This window comes from Mesoplodon densirostris, chromosome 1 (assembly GCF_025265405.1).
Source record: "Mesoplodon densirostris isolate mMesDen1 chromosome 1, mMesDen1 primary haplotype, whole genome shotgun sequence".
In the NCBI taxonomy this organism is placed as follows: Eukaryota; Metazoa; Chordata; class Mammalia; order Artiodactyla; family Ziphiidae; genus Mesoplodon; species Mesoplodon densirostris.
Genome location: NC_082661.1, coordinates 207,006,331 through 207,025,829, shown reverse-complemented (window position 1 = coordinate 207,025,829; position 19,499 = coordinate 207,006,331). Strand labels below are relative to the sequence as shown.

The following is a 19,499-nucleotide window of genomic DNA, read 5'->3' as shown; positions in this document are numbered from 1 at the left end:
CACCTTTTCCTCTCTCTCTTCTCCTTCTCAACACCTATAATGCAAATTTTAATACACTTGATGTTGTCCCAGAGGTCCTTTAAACTACCCATTTAAAAAAACAAAATCTTTATTTTTTCTGCTCTGTTTGGGCAATTTTCATTACCTATCTTCCGGATCACTTATGTGTTCTTCTGTATACTTAGTCTGCTGTTAATTCCCTCTAGTGTGTTTTTTGTTTAATTTTACTTATGGTTTTCTTCAGCTCTCACTGGTTCTTTTTTATATTTTCTAGTTCTTTGTTAAAATTTGATTGTGTTCATCTATTTCCCACCCACGCCCCCCAGTTCAGTTAGCATTCTTACTATTATTACTTTGAACTCTATCAGGTAAATTATTTTCCTCTATTTCACTAGGGGTTTTTTTTCAGGAATTTTTGTTTTTTCCTTTGTTTTTGCTGTTATTCTTTCATTTGAAATATATTCCTCTGTCTTCTCATTCTGTTTAACTTTCTTTTTCTCTATGAAACTAGGCGAAACAGTTGCCTATCCCAGGCTTGATGGTGTGTCCTTGTGTGGGAGTGTCCCTATACACTCTGCGTATGTTCGTTCAGTGGCTCTGGTGGGAGATCTGGATATGAAGAGAGCACAGGCTGTGTCCTTCCTTTGGGTGTCCCGCTTTGGTGGGTGGTGGCGCTGTTGTAGTTGGGCCACAACCAGAGCCAGGTGAAGGTCAGGACATCGTCTATGCTCAGTAACCATTACTGCCCTATCTGGGGCAGGGATGAGGCTTGAGGAGCTAGAGCAAGAGCCCTGAGGTATTTGGCTTTCACCCCAGTGTGTTGGTAGTCTCCACCTTGATTTGGAATGTAGCCAGGACTTGAGTGCTTGCGCCTGCACTTCTGTGCTGGTTTCACTTTCCCCCCTGGTGTGCACACTGTCTTTAGAGGCTGGCTTCGTGCTGCAGAGGCAGTGCCACACCACTGAACTGACCCTGTCCACTCTCAAGTGTGCACAGGGACTCATGAGCTGGCAGTGTCTACCTCCACACTGGACAGAGGCTGTGCTGGCGTCTCAGCCAGCTCCATTCCCTCCAAGTGTGTGCAGTCTCATTGGCAATGACAGCCTCTGCCTTACTGGGGAGTAGCACTGGAGCAAGATGGGCTGGAGCAGGAGGCCATGCAGGCTGGATGTGTGCAGAGGATGTCCTGGCAGGCTGGCCAGAGCCCCAGGGAATTTCAATCTTCTGCCTCCATGATGTGACTGGAAGTAGGTCTGTGTGTGTGCTCTTTTAAGAATGGAATCTTGGGTTCTTACAGCCCTCTGGTAAGCCCCACTGGTTTTCAAACCATCTAAGAGGACTCACCTTCCTGGTGTTGTACGCCCCAGGCTGAGGCACCTAATATGTCACTTGAATCCCTTGCTCCCAGGGAGAATGTCCAAGCCTGTGATACTCATTCCTCTTCTGTGTCCCCTGCTAGGGGTGTGGGTCCATGCCTGATCACTTTCCTCCCTTCCTATCAGATGCTCTGTGGATCTTTATTTATAGCCTTGGTGTAGAAGACCTGTTGTATTAGTCACAGGTAGATTTCAGTGAGTGTCACTCTACATGGATTTGTAGTTTGATGTGTTTGTGAAGGGAGTTGAGCCCAGCCTCCTTCTACTCTGCCATCTTGATCTCTCCCTCACAAACCCTTTAATCTTGATAACCATTTGAGGATACTATTAGTCCTATTTTACAGATGAGGAAACTAAGTTATAGATATGTTAGCTACCCACCCAAGGTCCTGAAGTTTGTAACTGGTGGAGCTATGATTTAAACTCTGGATCAGAAACCATGTTCTTAATCATTATGATGCAATCATGTAGGGAGATGGTTTTAAACCAACTAGCTGAAAATATACACTAAGTATCTAATAAAATTACTGTTATTTAAGTTTATAACCTCTCAAAACTTTATTTTTTGCAGTATATATGTGTTGCCAATGGTAAATATATGTACACACACATTTATGCATGTGTATATATATGAATATATATTATTCTTTGAGATACATATATATATATTTCTCTCTCTATATATATATACATATATACATATATGTGTGTATATATATATATATATATATATATATATATATTTCTATATGTATGTGTTTACTGACATTTTTTACTTTTCAGTCAGATAATGTTCTCAAAGAAGAAAAGCCAGATTTACCTATAAAAGCCTGAGTATTGAAGTTGCTTAGTTTGGTTTTAGTACAAGACTGCTAGATCCACCTATACTTTTCTGATGCAAATGTAGATTGTTAGACTGAACAAGTAAGAAGACAATCAAATTCTTCATGATTTGTTCATTTAGTCATGAAATTCATCAGTAATTGCCAAGTGGCAAAGGTCAAAACAAGAAAGGATCAGATGTTAGAACCCAGAAAGACGTTTTCAAGACGCTGTTTCTTATTCCTGTTCTCTCCTATTTCCTACATTATATACATACATTTATTTTCTCCTACCAGAATTCTGCTAATGTAAAGGTTGACATTTGTTAAACATTTGCTATGTGGCAAGGCTGTGCTTTCTGTGGACCAGTATATGTACTATTCCTTACAACTGTAGGAGATCATCTATACTATCAACCTCGTATTACAGATAGGACAACTTAGCACAGAGAAGCAATTTATCCAAGGACATAAAGCTAATAATTGGTAGAGAATTTGAGTTCAGGCATTTTAACTTTAGAGCCCTTGTCCTTAAAGACTGTAATACTTATTGGGTAGGGAGGTGAGAGCTCAAGGAGAAATGGGAAAGAAGGGGAGTATGTTAAGGGTATTTTGAAAAAGTTCACCTGCTGGTTCTAATACAAGTCCATTCTCCACTGAGAACAACTGAACTCTGATTATATTATATTTCTCTTAGATTATTTTTTTCCTTTTCCCTTTAAACTTTGACATCAGCATTTTATTTGGACATATGAATCTAAGTGATTTTCTGTTCTTTGTCCTCAGGGTTCCTGATTCATGATGGCCCTTTCGGATCTTGTGAAAACAAGTACTGTGGTTTGGGAAGGCACTGTGTTCTCAGCAGAGAGACAGGGCAAGTGGAATGTGCCTGCATGGAACTTTGCAATCGGCACTACAAACCTGTGTGTGGATCTGATGGAGAATTCTATGAAAACCACTGTGAGGTGCACAGAGCTGCTTGCCTGAAAAAACACAAGATTACCATTGTCCACAATGAAGACTGCTTCTTCAAAGGTAAATACAGGGTGAGCCTAAAGGGTCACCTTTCTCTGTTTCTTCCATCTTCTCAACTAGTGCCTTTAAGTGTAAACTCTAGCACCACTTTATATAGCAAGTGTCTTAAAAAATAAAGAAAAAAATGTGAGCTTAATGACACTTGTGAGCAGCAAGTGGATAGAAATTTACATGGATACAATTCTGAATCTCAGTCATGAGAACAAAGCTGGCCAAAATATGACTCAGAATTTAATATAGCTTTCAACATTGCGCCATATGGCTTCCCAATCATGGCAGTTTTCTGAGGGACACAGAGTGGCCAATTGAGTCAACAAGCCAATTCCACCCATTGAAATGTACCTGGAGTGAAATTGAGAGAAGAATGAATGCCAAGCCGTGCTGTGAGAGCATCTCATTTCTTCCTGATTAAAAATGATGCCTTCAGCTAGTACCACATAATTCAAATTATATGGAACCTGTAAATGCCCACTGAAATAACTATGAACTCATGCTAAACCCAATTAGTAAATCTGAGATGACAATAATTAAAAATTTAAAAATTAGCAGTATTTACTTCCATGGTGCTCAAAATCAGTGGTAACTGTTTATATGAAAAGTACTGCTGAATTAGTAATTTGACAAATTGTTTTAACATGCTGGATAAATAAATCATTAAACATCTTTAATGCCTTTGATTTATTTATAAACATATTTCTTGTTTATTTATTTATGCTGGAAACAATATTATTTTATTAATAGTCATAACACAGACTGAAATTCTAAAGTGTTAAGTATATAGAACTTCCATCATTCTAACAGGTCAGTGATCAGCTTGATTTCTAATCTTCAATTGGTTCTACATCCCTAGCTCTCAGAAGGTTGCTGAAGTATTTTTACACTTAAAAGCTCATGTGATATTTTAATTCTTAGCTTAAATGTATGGTAACATACAGTGTTGTTCATTTGCCCACCGATTAAGTTTTCTTTTTCAAACTTGGTAGAATAAAGTATTATTTTCCAAGCAATTTAAAAAAAGACACACAGTTTTTCAAGTGAATTAAGATGGAAGGCTCTGTAGTCATTGTGTCTACTAGAAGCCCTTTGATATAAATGAGATAAATTACAAGAATAATTTCTTTACCAGAGTGAATCTGTGCACCTTGATTACACGTATTGAAGAAATTGATGACATTAGATTATTTTCTTTTACTGAAAGAATAACAGATGCTTTGGCTTCAAGTTCTGTTTCTTATCCTCTTCTATCTAATCTATCTTATAAATAGCTAAAATTAACTGTATTAACATTGTGCTTTAATAGTCATAAAATAATATTTTTCTGTCATTTTGATCTGAAATGGTATAGTGAAAATTTTACTATTCTATTGATGTATAGTATCATAAAACTATGTAAATAGTTTGTGATTAACTTAGAATTATATTCTAATATTGAGGTTTGGCCCAGCCGATTGATTATATGGAAATATATGATAATTATCATGTGAGGAAAAGAATCTGGATTATTTAATGTTCTGCTCTATTGCTGGAGGCTTAGGCATAATGCAATGCAGTATGCAAATCAGTGTGGAAATAAATGAAGTGGATATAGCATGTAATGTTGCCTTCCTTATGAGTTACTTCATAAAACCATGATTTAAAAATCTTTTGTCCTTCAGACATACTAAGAATATTTATTAGATCTATGATTGCTTCCAAAATACTTTGTCATCATACATAGTATTACAATTTAATTTATATTAACTGGGTGAGTTACCAGGGGTTAACACATTTCCCAGGTCTCAGAATTTGTGGGTCTTCTGTTTGTTTATTTGTCTTGGTGTTTTGCCTAATATAAATATGTACGTATCTCATAAGAGGATTTTATTTCAGCAGAAAGGAAGTAAATTATATATAATAAAATGATAAATTGCTTGTCTTATTAGTGTGCAATTGGCCAAATTTTGGACATAAAAGAAGGTTCTATGGAGCCGAAGGCCTAATACTGTGATGGATAAAATTAATTCTTGTGCTTGTGGATTATTCTTTCTGTGGAACTTCAGCAATTTATACTGTTTCAAATAATGGCCCAAAGGAAGAAGCAAGTCAAAATATTATGTTCAAGAACTGCTAAAATGTTATGTTTAATTAAATATTTTCAAATAGAACAAATCAAAACAAGCAAAATAACAGGAATGTTTTCCTCCTTAAAATTTTTTTTCTACTTTTAGATCTAATGAAAGGTGTTTAAGACAACCTTATAGAAATCAACAAACAGGAACCTATAGGCCAAATCCAGGTCACTGCTTATTTTTTTTTTTAAGCAAAGTTTAAGTGGAATATGGCCACACTATTAGTTTAGGAATTGTCATTGGGTGCTTTTGAGCTACAAAAGGAGAATTGAGTCGTTACAACAGAGACAGTATGGCCTGCAAAGCCTAAAAAATGCTTTATCTGCATCTTTTCAGTAAAGGTTTGTTAACTTCTGATTTAAAAGATTACTAATGCCTTAAAATCAATTTTAAACATATTCTCAGATCTTTATTATCCTATCTTTTTGGCTAGGGTGGTGAATACAGGGACCTACGTGTGTGGTAAAATTGACTAGAACACAACACACATACCCACACACAAGTGGATAGAAGTGAAACAGAAAATCTGAGTAAGATCAGTGGATAGGGTCAAAGTTGGTATCCTGTTAATGATATTGTACCATAGTTTTGCAAAACGTTACCTACCATTGGTAGAAATGAGTAAAGGATGCATGGGATCTCTCTGTATTACTTCTTCAATTGCAGATGACTATATAATTATCATAAAATAAAAGAGGTTAATTTAAAAAGTGCTGAAAAAGTAATAAGAAAAACTTTTTAGAAAGTTAAAGAAAGGAAGATTTGCATTATTCATTAATGACTTGAACTTTAAACAAAGTCCTCTTTGTTTCACATATCATAAATTTATCAGATTTATGTTTAGTATTTATAATTAAACCTGTATATTTATTATCATTTTAAAATTAAGATTAGGGGACTTACGGGTAAGAAGGCGGAAGAGTAAGACGCGGAGATTACCGTCCTCCCCACGGATACACCAGAAATACAGCTACACGTGGAACAACTCCTACAGAACACCTAATGAAAGCTGGCAGAAGACCCCAAACATCCCAAAAGGCAAGAAACTCCCCACATACCTGGGTAGGGCAAAGCGGAGAGATTCCCGCACAGAGGATCGGTGCCGAGCGGCACTCACCAGCCCAAGACGCTTGTCTGCTCGCCCGCCGGGGCGGGCGGCGCTGGAAGCTGAGGCTCGGGCTTCGGTCAGAGCGCAGGGAGAGGACTGGGGCTGGAAGCGAGAACTCAGCCGGAAGGGGGCTAATGAGCCACAGCTAGCCGGCAGGGAGTCCGGGAAAACTCTGGAGCTGCAGAAGAGGCAAGAGACTTTTTCTTCCCTCTTGGTTTTCTGGTGCGTGAGGAGAGGGGATTAAGAGCGCTGCTTGGAGGGGCTCGACAGATGGGCGCGAGTCACGACTGAAAGCGCGGAGCCCAGTGGCGGGCGTTGGACGCAGGGGCTGCTGCTGCCGCCGCCAAGGGGCCTGTGTGCAAGCGCAGGTCACTGTCTACGCCGCCCTTCCAGAAGCCTGTGCGGCCCGCCACTGCCGGGGTCCCGGAATCCAGGGGCGTCTTCCCTGGGAGGACGCGCGGCACGCCTCGGGCTGGTGCAATGTGACGCCGACCTCTGCTGCTGCAGGCTCGCCCCGCACTCCATGCCCCTCCCTCCCGCCCGACCTGAGTGAGCCAGAGTCCCCGAAGAGGCTGCTCCTTTAACCCTGTCCTGTCTGAGCAAAGAACAGACGCCCTCCGGCGACCTACATGCAGAGGCGGGGCCAAATCCAAAGCTGAGAGCCAGGAGCTGTGAGAACAAAGAAGAGAAAGGGAAACCTCTCCCAGCAGCCTCAGAAGCAGTGGATTAAAGCTCCACAATCAACTTGATGTACCCTGCATCTGTGGAATACATGAATGGACAACAAATCATCCCAAATCGAGGAGCCAGGAGTCAGTGATGTGCCTCTGAGGTGGGAGAGCCAACTTGAGGACACTGGTCCACAAGAGACCTCCCAGCTCCACATAATATCAAACGGCAAAAACCTTCCAGAGATCTCCATCTCAACAGCAGCACCCAGCTTCACTCAACGACCAGCAAGCTACAGTGCTGGACACCCTATGCCAAACAACTAGCAAGACAGGAACACAACGCCACCCATTAGCAGAGAGGTGGCCTAAAATCATAAAAAGTCCGCAGACACCCCAAAACACACCACCAGACGTAGACCTGCCCACCAGAAAGACAAGATCCAGCCTCATCCACCAGAACACAGGCACTAGTCCCCTCCACCAAGAAGCCTACACAACCCACTAAACCAACCTTAGCCACTGGGGACAGACACCAAAAACAACGGGAACTACGAACCTGCAGCCTGCGAAAAGGAGACCCCAAACACAGTAACATAAGCAAAATGAGAAGACAGAAAAACACACAGCAGGAGAAGGAGCAAGATAAAAACCCACCAGACCTAACAAATGAAGAGGTAATAGGCAGTCTACCTGAAAAAGAATTCAGAATAATGATGGTAAAGATGATCCAAGATTCTATTTCCCAGATCCAAAATCTTGCAAATAGAATAGACAAAATGCAAGAAACAGTTAACGAGGACCTAGAAGAACTAAAGATGAATCAAGCATCGATTAAAAACACAATAAATGAAATAAAAAATACTCTAGATGGGATCAATAGCAAAATAACTGAGGCAGAAGAACGGATAAGTGAGGTGGAAGATAAAATATTGGAAATAACTGCTGCAGAGCAAAATAAAGAAAAAAGAACGAAAAGAACAGAGGACAGTCTCAGAGACCTCTGGGACAACATTAAATGCACCAACATTCGAATTATAGGGGTTCCAGAAGAAGAAGAGAAAAAGAAAGGGACTGAGAAAATATTTGAAGAGATTATAGTTGAAAACTTCCCTAATATGGGAAAGGAAATAGTTAATCAAGTCCAGGAGGCACAGAGTCCCATACAGAATAAATCCAAGGAGAAATACGCCAAGACACATATTAAGTAAACTGTCAAAAATTAAACACAAAGAAATCATATTAAAAGCAGCAGGCAAAAACAACAAATAACACACAAGGGAATCCCCATCAGGATAACAGCTGATCTCTCAGCAGAAACTCTACAAGCCAGAAGGGAGTGGCAGGACATAATTAAAGTGATGAAGGAGAAAAACCTGCAACCAAGATTTCTCTATCCAGCAAGGATCTCATTCAGATTTGATGGAGAAATTAAAACCTTTACAGACAAGCAAAAGCTGAGAGAGTTCAGCACCACCAAACCAGCTTTACAACAAATGCTAAAGGAACTTCTCTAGGCAAGAAGCACAACAGAAGGAATATACCTACAATAACGAACCCAAAACAATTAAGAAAATGGGAATAGGAACATGCATATCGATAATTACCTTAAATGTAAATGGACTAAATGCTCCCACCAAAAGACACAGATTGGCTGAATGGATACAAAAAGAAGACCCATATATATACTGTCTACAAGAGACCCACTTCAGACCTAGAGACACATACAGACTGAAAGTAAGGGGATGGAAAAAGATATTCCATGCAAATGGAAACCAAAAGAAAGCTGGAGTAGCAATTCTCATATCAGACAAAATAGACTTTAAAATAAAGACTACTAGAAGAGACAAAGAAGGACACTACATAATGATCAAGGGATCGATCCAAGAAGAAGATATAACAATTGTAAGTATTTATGCACCAAGTATAGGAGCACCTCAATACATAAGGCAAATACTAACAGCCATAAAAGGAGAAATCGACAGTAACACAATCATAGTAGGGGACTTTAACACCCCACTTTCACCAATGGACAGATCATCCAAAATGAAAATAAATAAGGAAACACAAGCTTTAAATGATACATTAAACAAGATGGACTTAATTGATGTTTATAGGACATTCCATCCAAAAACAACAGAATACACATTTTTCTCAAGTGCTCATGGAACATTCTCCAGGATAGATCATATCTTGGGTCACAAATCAAGCCTTGGTAAATTTAAGAAAATTGAAATTGTATCAAGTATCTTTTCTGACCACAATGCTATGAGACTAGATATCAATTACAGGAAAAGAGCTGTAAAAAATACAAACACATGGAGGCTAAACAATACACTACTTAATAAAAAAGTGATCAGTGAAGAAATCAAAGAGGAAATTAAAAAATACCTAGAAACAAATGACAATGGAGACATGACGACCCAAAACCTATGGGATGCAGGAAAAGCAGTTCTAAGAGAGAAGTTTATAACAATACAATCCCACCTTAAGAAACAGGAAACATCTCGAATAAACAACCTAACCTTGCACCTAAAGCAATTAGAGAAAGAAGAACAAAAACATCCCAAAGTTAGCAGAAGGAAAGAAATCATAAAAATCAGATCAGAAATAAATGAAAAAGAAATGAAGGAATGATAGCAAAGATCAATAAAACTAAAAGCTGGTTCTTTGAGAAGATAAACAAAATTGATAAACCATTAGCCAGACTCATCAAGAAAAAAAGGCAGAAGACTCAAATCAATAGAATTGGAAATGAAAAAGGAGAAGTAACAACTGACACTGCAGAAATACAAAAGATCATGAGAGATTACTACAAGCAACTCTATGCCAATAAAATGGACAACCTGGAAGAAATGGACAAATTCTTAGAAATGCACAACCTGCCAAGACTGAATCAGGAAGAAATAGAAAATATGAACAGACCAATCACAAGCACTGAAATTGAAACTGTGATAAAAAATCTTCCAAGAAACAAAAGCCCAGGACCAGATGGCTTCACAGGTGAATTCTCTCAAGCATTTAGAGAAGAGCTAACACCTATCCTTCTCAAACTCTTCCAAATTATAGCAGAGGGAGGAACACACCCAAACTCATTCTACGAGGCCACCATCACCTTGATACCAAAACCAGACAAGGATGTCACAAAGAAAGAAAACTACAGGCCAATATCACTGATGAACATAGATGCAAAAATCCTCAACAAAAGACTAGCAAACAGAATCCAACAGCACATTAAAAGGATCATACACCATGATCAAGTGGGGTTTATTCCAGGAATGCAAGGATTCTTCAATATACACAAATCAATCAACGTGATACACCATATTAACAAATTGAAGGAGGAAAACCATATGATCATCTCAATAGATGCAGAGAAAGCTTTCGACAAAATTCAACACCCATTTATGATAAAAACCCTGCAGAAAGTAGGCATAGAGGGAACTTTCCTCAACATAATAAAGGCCATATATGACAAACCCACAGCCAGCATCATCCTCAATGGTGAAAAACTGAAACCATTTCCACTAAGGTCAGGAACAAGACAAGGTTGCCCACTCTCACCACTCTTATTCAACATAGTTTTGGAAATTTTAGCCACAGCAATCAGAGAAGAAAAGGAAATAAAAGGAATCCAAATTGGAAAAGAAGAAGTAAAGCTGTCACTGTTTGCAGATGACATGATACTATACATAGAGAATCCCAAAGATGCTACCAGAAAACTACTAGAGCTAATCAATGAATTTGGTAAAGGTGCAGGATACAAAATTAATGCACAGAAATCTCTGGCATTCCTATATACTAATGATGAAAAACCTGAAAGTGAAATCAAGGAAACACTCCCATTTACCATTGCAACAAAAAGAATAAAATATCTAGGAATAAACCTACCTAAGGAGACAAAAGACCTGTATGCAGAAAATTATAAGACACTGATGAAAGAAATTAAAGATGATACAAATAGATGGAGAGATGTACCATGTTCTTGGATTGGAAGAATCAACATTGTGAAAATGACTCTACTACCCAAAGCAATCTACAGATTCAATGCAATCCCTATCAAACTACCACTGGCATTTTTCACAGAACTAGAGCAAAAAATTTCACAATTTGTATGGAAACACAAAAGACCCCGAATAGCCAAAGCAATCTTGAAAACGAAAAACGGAGCTGGAGGAATCAGGCTTCCTGACTTCAGACTATACAACAAAGCTACAGTAATCAAGACAGTATGGTACTGGCACAAAAACAGAAAGATAGATCAATGGAACAGGATAGAAAGCCCAGAGATAAACCCACGGACATATGGTCACCTTATCTATGATAAAGGAGGCAGGAATGTACAGTGGAGAAAGGACAGTCTCTTCAATAAGTGGTGCTGGGAAAACTGGATAGGGACATGTAAAAGTATGAGATTAGATCACTCCCTAACACCATACACAAAAATAAGCTCAAAATGGATTAAAGACCTAAATGTAAGGCCAGACACTATCAAACTCTTAGAGGAAAACATAGGCAGAACACTCTATGACATAAATCACAGCAAGATCCTTTTTGACCCACCTCCTAGAGAAATGGAAATAAAGACAAAAATAAAGACATGGGACCTAATGAAACTTCAAAGCTTTTGCACAGCAAAGGAAACCATAAACAAGACGAAAAGGCAACCCTCAGCATGGGAGAAAATATTTGCAAATGAAGCAACTGACAAAGGATTTATCTCCAAAATTTATAAGCAGCTCATGCAGCTCAATAACAAAAAAACAAACAACCCAATCCAAAAATGGGCAGAAGACCTAAATAGACATTTCTCCATAGAAGATATACAGACTGCCAACAAACACATGAAAGGATGCTCAACATCTTTACTCATTAGAGAAATGCAAATCAAAACTACAATGAGATATCATCTCATACCAGTAAGAATGGCCATCATCAAAAAATCTAGAAACAATAAATGCTGGAGAGGGTGTGGAAAAAAGGGGACACTCTTGCACTGCTGGTGGGAATGTGAATTGGTACAGCCACTATGGAGAACAGTATGGAGGCTCCTTAAAAAACTACAAATAGAACTACCATATGACCCAGCAATCCCACTACTGGGCATATACCCTGAGAAAACCATAATTCAAAAAGAGACATGTACCAAAATGTTCATAGCAGCCCTATTTACAATAGCCCGGAGATGGAAACAACCTAAGTGTCCATCATCGGATGAATGGGTAAAGAAGATGTGGCACATATATACAATGGAATATTACTCAGCCATAAAAAGAAATGAAATTGAGCTATTTGTAATGAGGTGGATGGACCTAGAGTCTGTCATACAGAGTGAAGTAAGTCAGAAAGAGAAAGACAAATACTGTATGCTGACACATATATATGGAATTTAAGAAAAAAATGTCATGAAGAACATAGGGGTAAGACAGGAATAAAGACACAGACCTACTAGAGCATGGACTTGAGGATATGGGGAGGGGGAAGGGTAAGCTGTGACAAAGTGAAAGAGCGGCATGGACATATATACACTACCAAACGTAAGGTAGATAGCTAGTGGGAAGCAGCCGCATAGCACAGGGAGATCAGCTCGGTGCTTTGTGACCGCCTGGAGGGGTGGGATAGGAAGGGTGGGAGGGAGACGCAAAAGGGAGGAGATATGGGAACATATGTATATGTATAACTGATTAAATTTGTTATAAAGCAAAAAATAAAAAATTAAAAAATAAAATAAATAAAAATAAATAAAAAATAATTAAGATTAGAGTCCAGATTAAAAACATTTATATCTATATTTATCTCTGTATCAATACATATATCTATACTTATATCTAACCTATATCTATATATCTTATTATTATTATTTGTGTTACATATTTAAATGCCTCTGTAGTATACTCAGCATTTACTACTATGGACTCATAAACATAGACATGAATTCACTAAGAATTTTCTTTAGTGATTTATGATTTCTGAAACTATAGGGAAAACATACATCTGTGAACACAAATTTTTTCTAATTTATTTCTATTCACATTTATTTGATTATGAAGAAACTGTCTACAATAGGATATAGAATATTATAGTATTTGTTTATTGGCATCAAATACTTTATGATGATCTTTACCATAGAATCAAACTTTCCATTTTATATAATTCCTTGTTATTCACTGTGATGAGAGTTTTGCTTTAATTTCCCATCCCTCACCCACAAATCGCTTTCTAACTGCTGCAGTACACGTGGTTACACAAAACAAATAAAAGGTCCTCTCACCTGACGCCGGGTCAGTCTGTCAGACACTGGGTCACCCAGCAGAATTTACACTCAGAGTATAGATGTAAGCTGGAGTAAGAAGCTCAAGATATAACCTCTGCCAAGAGGAGTAGGGAATTAAACCTTTTATGAGAAAGTCAATTGAACAGAAACACTTTGGCCATTTACTGCACTGATTATAAAACTGCTATAAATGCAAATGTTCTGTGCATCTAAATGTGCATCACAAAGAGTAACAACTTGGGAAATATGTTTTTTTACAGCTATTTGAATGAGATCTGACATAGTGTTCTTTTTCTTTGGTATAATCTGGAGAGACATTCATATTTCATGTTTAATTGATTCTCTTTCCTGATTATTATTATTTTTTTAAGACAGAACTTCTAGAACTTAGGCTAGAAAACTGGGCTGCCAATGATATTTTAAAATAGACCAATAAAATGCCCTGTGATAATCCCCCTGGGCTTTTAGATTGCCTTATTTTTTGGGAAAGGGCATGTTGGTAAAGCTTCTATTTTATGTTGAAACAGCCTTGTTTACCATTTCATGAAAAATAATTATGTTGATAATATCAACTTTGGAAAATGGTACCCAGATGTTGGTTTGTTTGTTCTGTTCTATTCTGTTTTTAGTCATTATTAGCCAAATAAAATTACAGATTGGTGGTGAAATTAATAACTTGGACAAAATGCTGACACTCAGAAGTTCCAGTTCCTCTGAATGCATCCTGTACCCACAAACTCAAAACAAATTTTATTAGTCCCCTGAATTTCATTAGATGTACATTAAATTTTTCTGATTTGATGACAAAATCAACTGAGCTGTGTTTCAGTTTTCATATCTATTTTGCACTGAAATTTTAATCAGTGTTAATAATATAGTTTTGTTGTCACTCTCCTCTCTAATCAAACTGTGACCTTCAGAATCCTACGTATAACCCACTATATAACATACTTTAGGAATCGTTGTTAGGTGTACACTTGTAAACGCACTATTGGCTACTAAAATCATACCAAATGTTTACTTCTCCCCTGATTTTTCAAAACTGTAAGGAATTTTGTAAACATTACATAGTGTATGTGTTTATCTTCCATTTATAGATAGTAGATATGTTATAGATTTTACATATAATATGAAAAGCCCCAAAAGAGGAGGATTTAAATGTTAGGACCACCCAACAAATGTATTAAAATATTATCAGAGAGAACTGAGAAATATTGGGTATTATTTATGTCAAAACGCTTTCACAGATATTATTAATTCATTATAATAACAAGCCATAAGGCAATAAGCCTAAGATTTTTTAAATGGCTGCCAACATTCACACGGTAAGTTAAAGCTACTTGGATAAGAACCAAGGGCTTCTGGCCTCTCTTTTAGTGCATGTATGCTTCAAATCATTCCACTTAAGTCTCTAATGCCATAATAGCTTACTTGCCTTTGATTTTTAAACATTTATTTTTTATAGTAATTTCCATGTGACTATTTTACATTATTTAGAAACAATGTTTCTCACTGTGGTATTTATAAGGATTAAATAATGCATTTAACACAGTTCTTGGGCAAAAGAAGTTAGTAAGAGATAATTACCAGGTTTAAAAGACTGGTACTTCAATAACTATGAACACTTGATGGAAATAAATTTTCACCCTTGAGTCTGGGAAGCCACACACAGTTTCTTTTAGGTTTACATCAGTCTTGTGTAAAAGACTCTGGTCAAATTATTACAGAACCAAAGCTGTCAGATCATAATAAACACATTGAAGGTAATAAGTTTTCCAATTGTAAATAAGACTACTTAAAGAAAAAATAACCCAAGTTTAGTAACATATTTATTATTAGTTTCTTGATTGTAATTGAACATCTATCTCATAGTCACCTTTCTCACTGACTTATAGGCTTATTTTGCTTACCGTATACTATAAATAGAATAACTGTTAGATGTATAACAATGTGATTTTACTCCCCTACCCCCCCATATAAATTTAGAGACTAAGTGGACTTCTTATTGTATTTAATCTTTGTCAAATTTTCCTCTTTTTGTGACATATAGGAGCTAAATTTAACTTTCAAATACATGGATAGTCTTAACTTGTTTTTGTACATTTTTATTTTTATCATTTTTTTGGTGTCAAGTTATAAAAAATATTTTATTTTAATATTTTATTTCATGTTTTCCATGGATTTATGAGTATTTATCAGTAGAGCACAGTATTCAACAATGAGAGAAAAGATGAGAACAATTTATTAGTTCAAATAATTTTTCTTCTGTCTTGAAGCTGTTTAAATATTGTAGCAGTCATTACCTCTCACTGACACCTACACTTATGGTGTTCATTTTCTTACTATCTGATTCTCAAATGTTAAATGTGATATTTCTGCAACTTATGAAGTGAAGAACATTTTTACAACTATTATTTTCCGGTGTAGTTGATTTTTCCTCTCTGATATTTCTTGGCAAAAAAACAGATAACAAAAAACTTTCCACTGATTACATTCGGCATATGTAATTGGGGATAAAATGTTCTAGAAAATGCAGTTGGAAACTATTCTCCATTAGTCTGATCTATGTTTCACTTTGAAAATCCTTTCTGTGGGAGTTCCTATAGATATTTCAGAGAACATTTGAAAACCTGATAATAATAAAAATTAAAGCCAAATAGGAAAAGTGAGAAGTTTTGCATGTGATTATCATCCAGAGAGTTATGTAGAAACAAATTTGGAGAGAATCACGTTGCAAATCAAGGAAGATTTTGGAGCACGAGACGTACATTTAAGAATTATAAGTATCAAGACCAAAGAACTCTATGGTTGGGATATACTGGAGAATGAATGAGTGTATACTGGGAAGCAAGAGAGCTGAGGACAGAACCTTGCTGTACGTCAACAACCTTCAGCAGTCAGAAAGTGGAGAAAAGCAAACAAAGAAGACAGACACATAGTTGACAGTGATATAGGAGGAAAACTTAGAGAGTATAGATAAACAGAAGCTAAGAAAGTTTTTCATGGTGGCCAGAATGGCGAGCTGAAATAAATGTGGCTGAGGTCAAGTCTGATGAGGATCGGGAAATGACCACAGGTTTGGAAAGATTAAGTCCAAGCGTCACTTTGGTAAGAGAGAAAACAGGAGCTGAGAAGGTGAGAGATAAAGTACAGAAAGCTCACTGGAAGAGTGTTTCTCTAAAGAAGAGCAGATCCATGTAGAGATTCCCTATCTCTCTGTCTCTCACCTCTATATATGGTGATCAGAAGGGAGACATGTAAGTGGGGTAGTGAAACGGAGAAGGGAAAATTTCTGAGACAAGAGAAAGAGGGGCCCTTGACAGAGCAGAGCCTTTGGATCAGCTAGAGAGAATGGGACCCAGTGCACAAGGGCCAGATTTGGCTTTAGATGAGAACACGGATTCTTCAACCATTAACAAGAAGGAAGGGAAAAAACAGGCCCTTTCTGGTGCTGGTAGCTGGACATACTTAATACTATAGATGTATGTGGTTCTCATCTGGGTGCTTATAATTTCTTAATGAAATAAAAAGGAAGCATGAGTTAAAAGTGGCAGAGAAGAACGTTTCGGGGATTTGAGAACAAAGAAAAAAATTTGTGAAACAATAAACAAGGAAACAGAGAGAAATCACCAGGGGATGTAATAGGGTGTTGGGTGGTGCTGACAAACCATGTGATATATTTTGCTCATGAATTTAAAGTCAGAGTAGTCTTCCATGGCTGTGTATTCTTCTACTGATACAAATATAGTCAGCTGCTTAGAGTAAGGCATTGAGAAGATAAGGAATGGGGTTGAACCAGGATTTTAATTTTTCCAGGAAAGAATTACATAGGAAGAAAGAGTCCAAAGCCATATTTTCCACCTCTCTCAGGGGCAGAATGATTATGTTATCTTTGCTTTATTGTGCATATCTACTCTGTATCCAGAGCTCTCCTGGTGAGTACCTTTTGCCTCAGCTTGTGTATAGAACAAAATGGATTCCCAACCATCTCTAAATCCTGGAAATTCTATTACATATTTTGGGTTAACTTCCTAATGCTAACATACAGTTTACATTTGTGCCTCTTAGTTAAAACTTGCAATAATGAAATCTGTTTAGACTAGTTAGCCAAGACACACCTTTCCAAAGTATTTGGAAAGCATGTAAGTCTACAATAGCTATTTTATTTCAATGGCTTTCCCTCTCTCTGATGAATTAGCAGTCACCATTATGTGTAACTATTTGTGTCACACACAAACTATTTTTATTTAGGAAAAAAGAACTGTTGACCGATAACTCTCAAAAAACAGAAAGCGGATGGGCAATTATCTTGACATATATCTAAGATAATAGCATTTTATTATTAATTCCATCAGCAAGCTATAAGTCAATGTTACCGAGAACAGTCATTGTGCTGAGGATATACTTTGACAAATGAAACTGCTTTATTTGATTACGCAAATTATCTGAAAGTTTATGGCAGCTCAAACATTTTCTATCTAATATTTCTTCATTTAAACGTTTAATTTATTCAATATGTTTTAATCAATCTGGCTCCCAATCATGTTGGAATATAGATTGACTTAATGTGGATGTTTCTAGGGTTTTTGACATTTAATTCACCTTTTTAAAAATAAATTTATTTATTTAATTTATTTATTTTTGGCTGTGTTGGGTCTCCGTTACTATGCGTGGGCTTTTCTCTAGTTGCAGAGAGCAGGGGCTACTCTTTGTTGTGATGCACAGGCCTCTCATTGCGGTGGCTTCTCCTGTTGCAGAGCATGGGCTCTAGGTGCACGGGCTTCAGTAGTTGTGGCTTGTGGGCTCCAGAGCACAGGCTCAGAAGTCGTGGCACATGGGCTTAGTTGTTTCGTGGCATGTGGGACCTTCCTGGACCAGGGCTCGAACCCATCCCCCCTGCACTGACAGGCAGACTCTCAACCACTGAGCCACCAGGGAAGCCTAATTCACTTTTTGAAACATTTTTTTCTTAAAAGGGAAGAAAGCGCTAATAAAAATTGAGAGAGATGCATGAGCTTTTGATGAATCTAATTAAGCATTAGTGTAATTAATTGAAAGGAACAATATTACATATGCTTAATTAAATTTATAAGTGTTCAAAGTGTCACATGCCTGTCAAAAGGCTTCAGGTAATAATTAATAAAAGTATCTACAGAAAATATATATGCATATGTATACCATGGATAGGTATGCATGAGCAAATATAAGTTTTTGACTGTTCGCTGATGATCGTTTATTGTCACCTAATCCTGTGGCTGACCCATTTTAAAGGCACTATCCAAAGATGAAGATGACACAGTTCCTACTTTTGCCAAATTAGTGGTAATGAGTGGCTAGTTCATTTGATAAATGCCCATTGATGTTTTTCCCCATTGCCAGAAAATCTCATGTTATGTTAGATTAGCATCTGTACCTGATGGATATGCTGAAATCATTCTGTGTCCAAACAACCTATCTACCCTTTGTTTAAGTGAAACATTTTTTAATCAGTGTAAATGTGTCACATTACATCCAAACTTTATTTATGGCCATATACTTTTTGTTTGTTCTCTTGGCAGTTTATTATTACTGAGTATGAGGTCCAAATTAAAAGAGGAAAGGAGGGATGCTTGAGAACAATATTCAGAAAAAAATGGGACAGTCACATTCAGAAAACAGCAGGGAATTTCGAACTCAGAAGGAACGTGTTGAGAACAAATTCCACCTTCTTATCCCGTGTGTTAACTCATGCGGCTTTGAAAGTCACTGCCCATTCTTTTAATAAGAAGGGAGTCTTCCTTTGTAAGAATTCACATCTTTAACCTATTCTGTTCACTCTGTCAACCTAGGAGATACAGGTCATTCACTTGAATTTCAGATGAGTACCAGTAAAAGTGTTGTGATGTAGTGAGTGCTGAAGCTAATTCATATGTATAAAAACTCAGACAGCCTGATGTCCTGTATGTAGTGCGTTGCCTGTTTTGACTAAGGGAATATTATAAGGAGGAGAACGATTTTTTGAACTGTTCATTTGCATTGTATCTATCTAGTCACTGGATATCCATCTACTTCCAAACAAGCACATAATATTGACATTAGAGCTCTAGCTTTGGGTGGAGTTTCCATGCCT

At 37.3% G+C, this 19,499-nt stretch overlaps 1 protein-coding gene across 3 annotated transcripts in view; it reads left to right on the top strand.

Annotated features, from left to right (window-relative positions):
* The window catches only part of FSTL5 (follistatin like 5), a 547,068-nt gene that overhangs the window by 144,889 nt on the left and 382,680 nt on the right, over positions 1 to 19,499 (top strand). For all 3 annotated transcript variants that reach the window (XM_060093813.1, XM_060093804.1, XM_060093793.1), the window contains exon 3: positions 2,984 to 3,232. In XM_060093813.1, the coding sequence (XP_059949796.1) occupies positions 2,984 to 3,232 (249 nt within the window). The remainder of the gene's footprint in view (positions 1 to 2,983; positions 3,233 to 19,499) is intronic.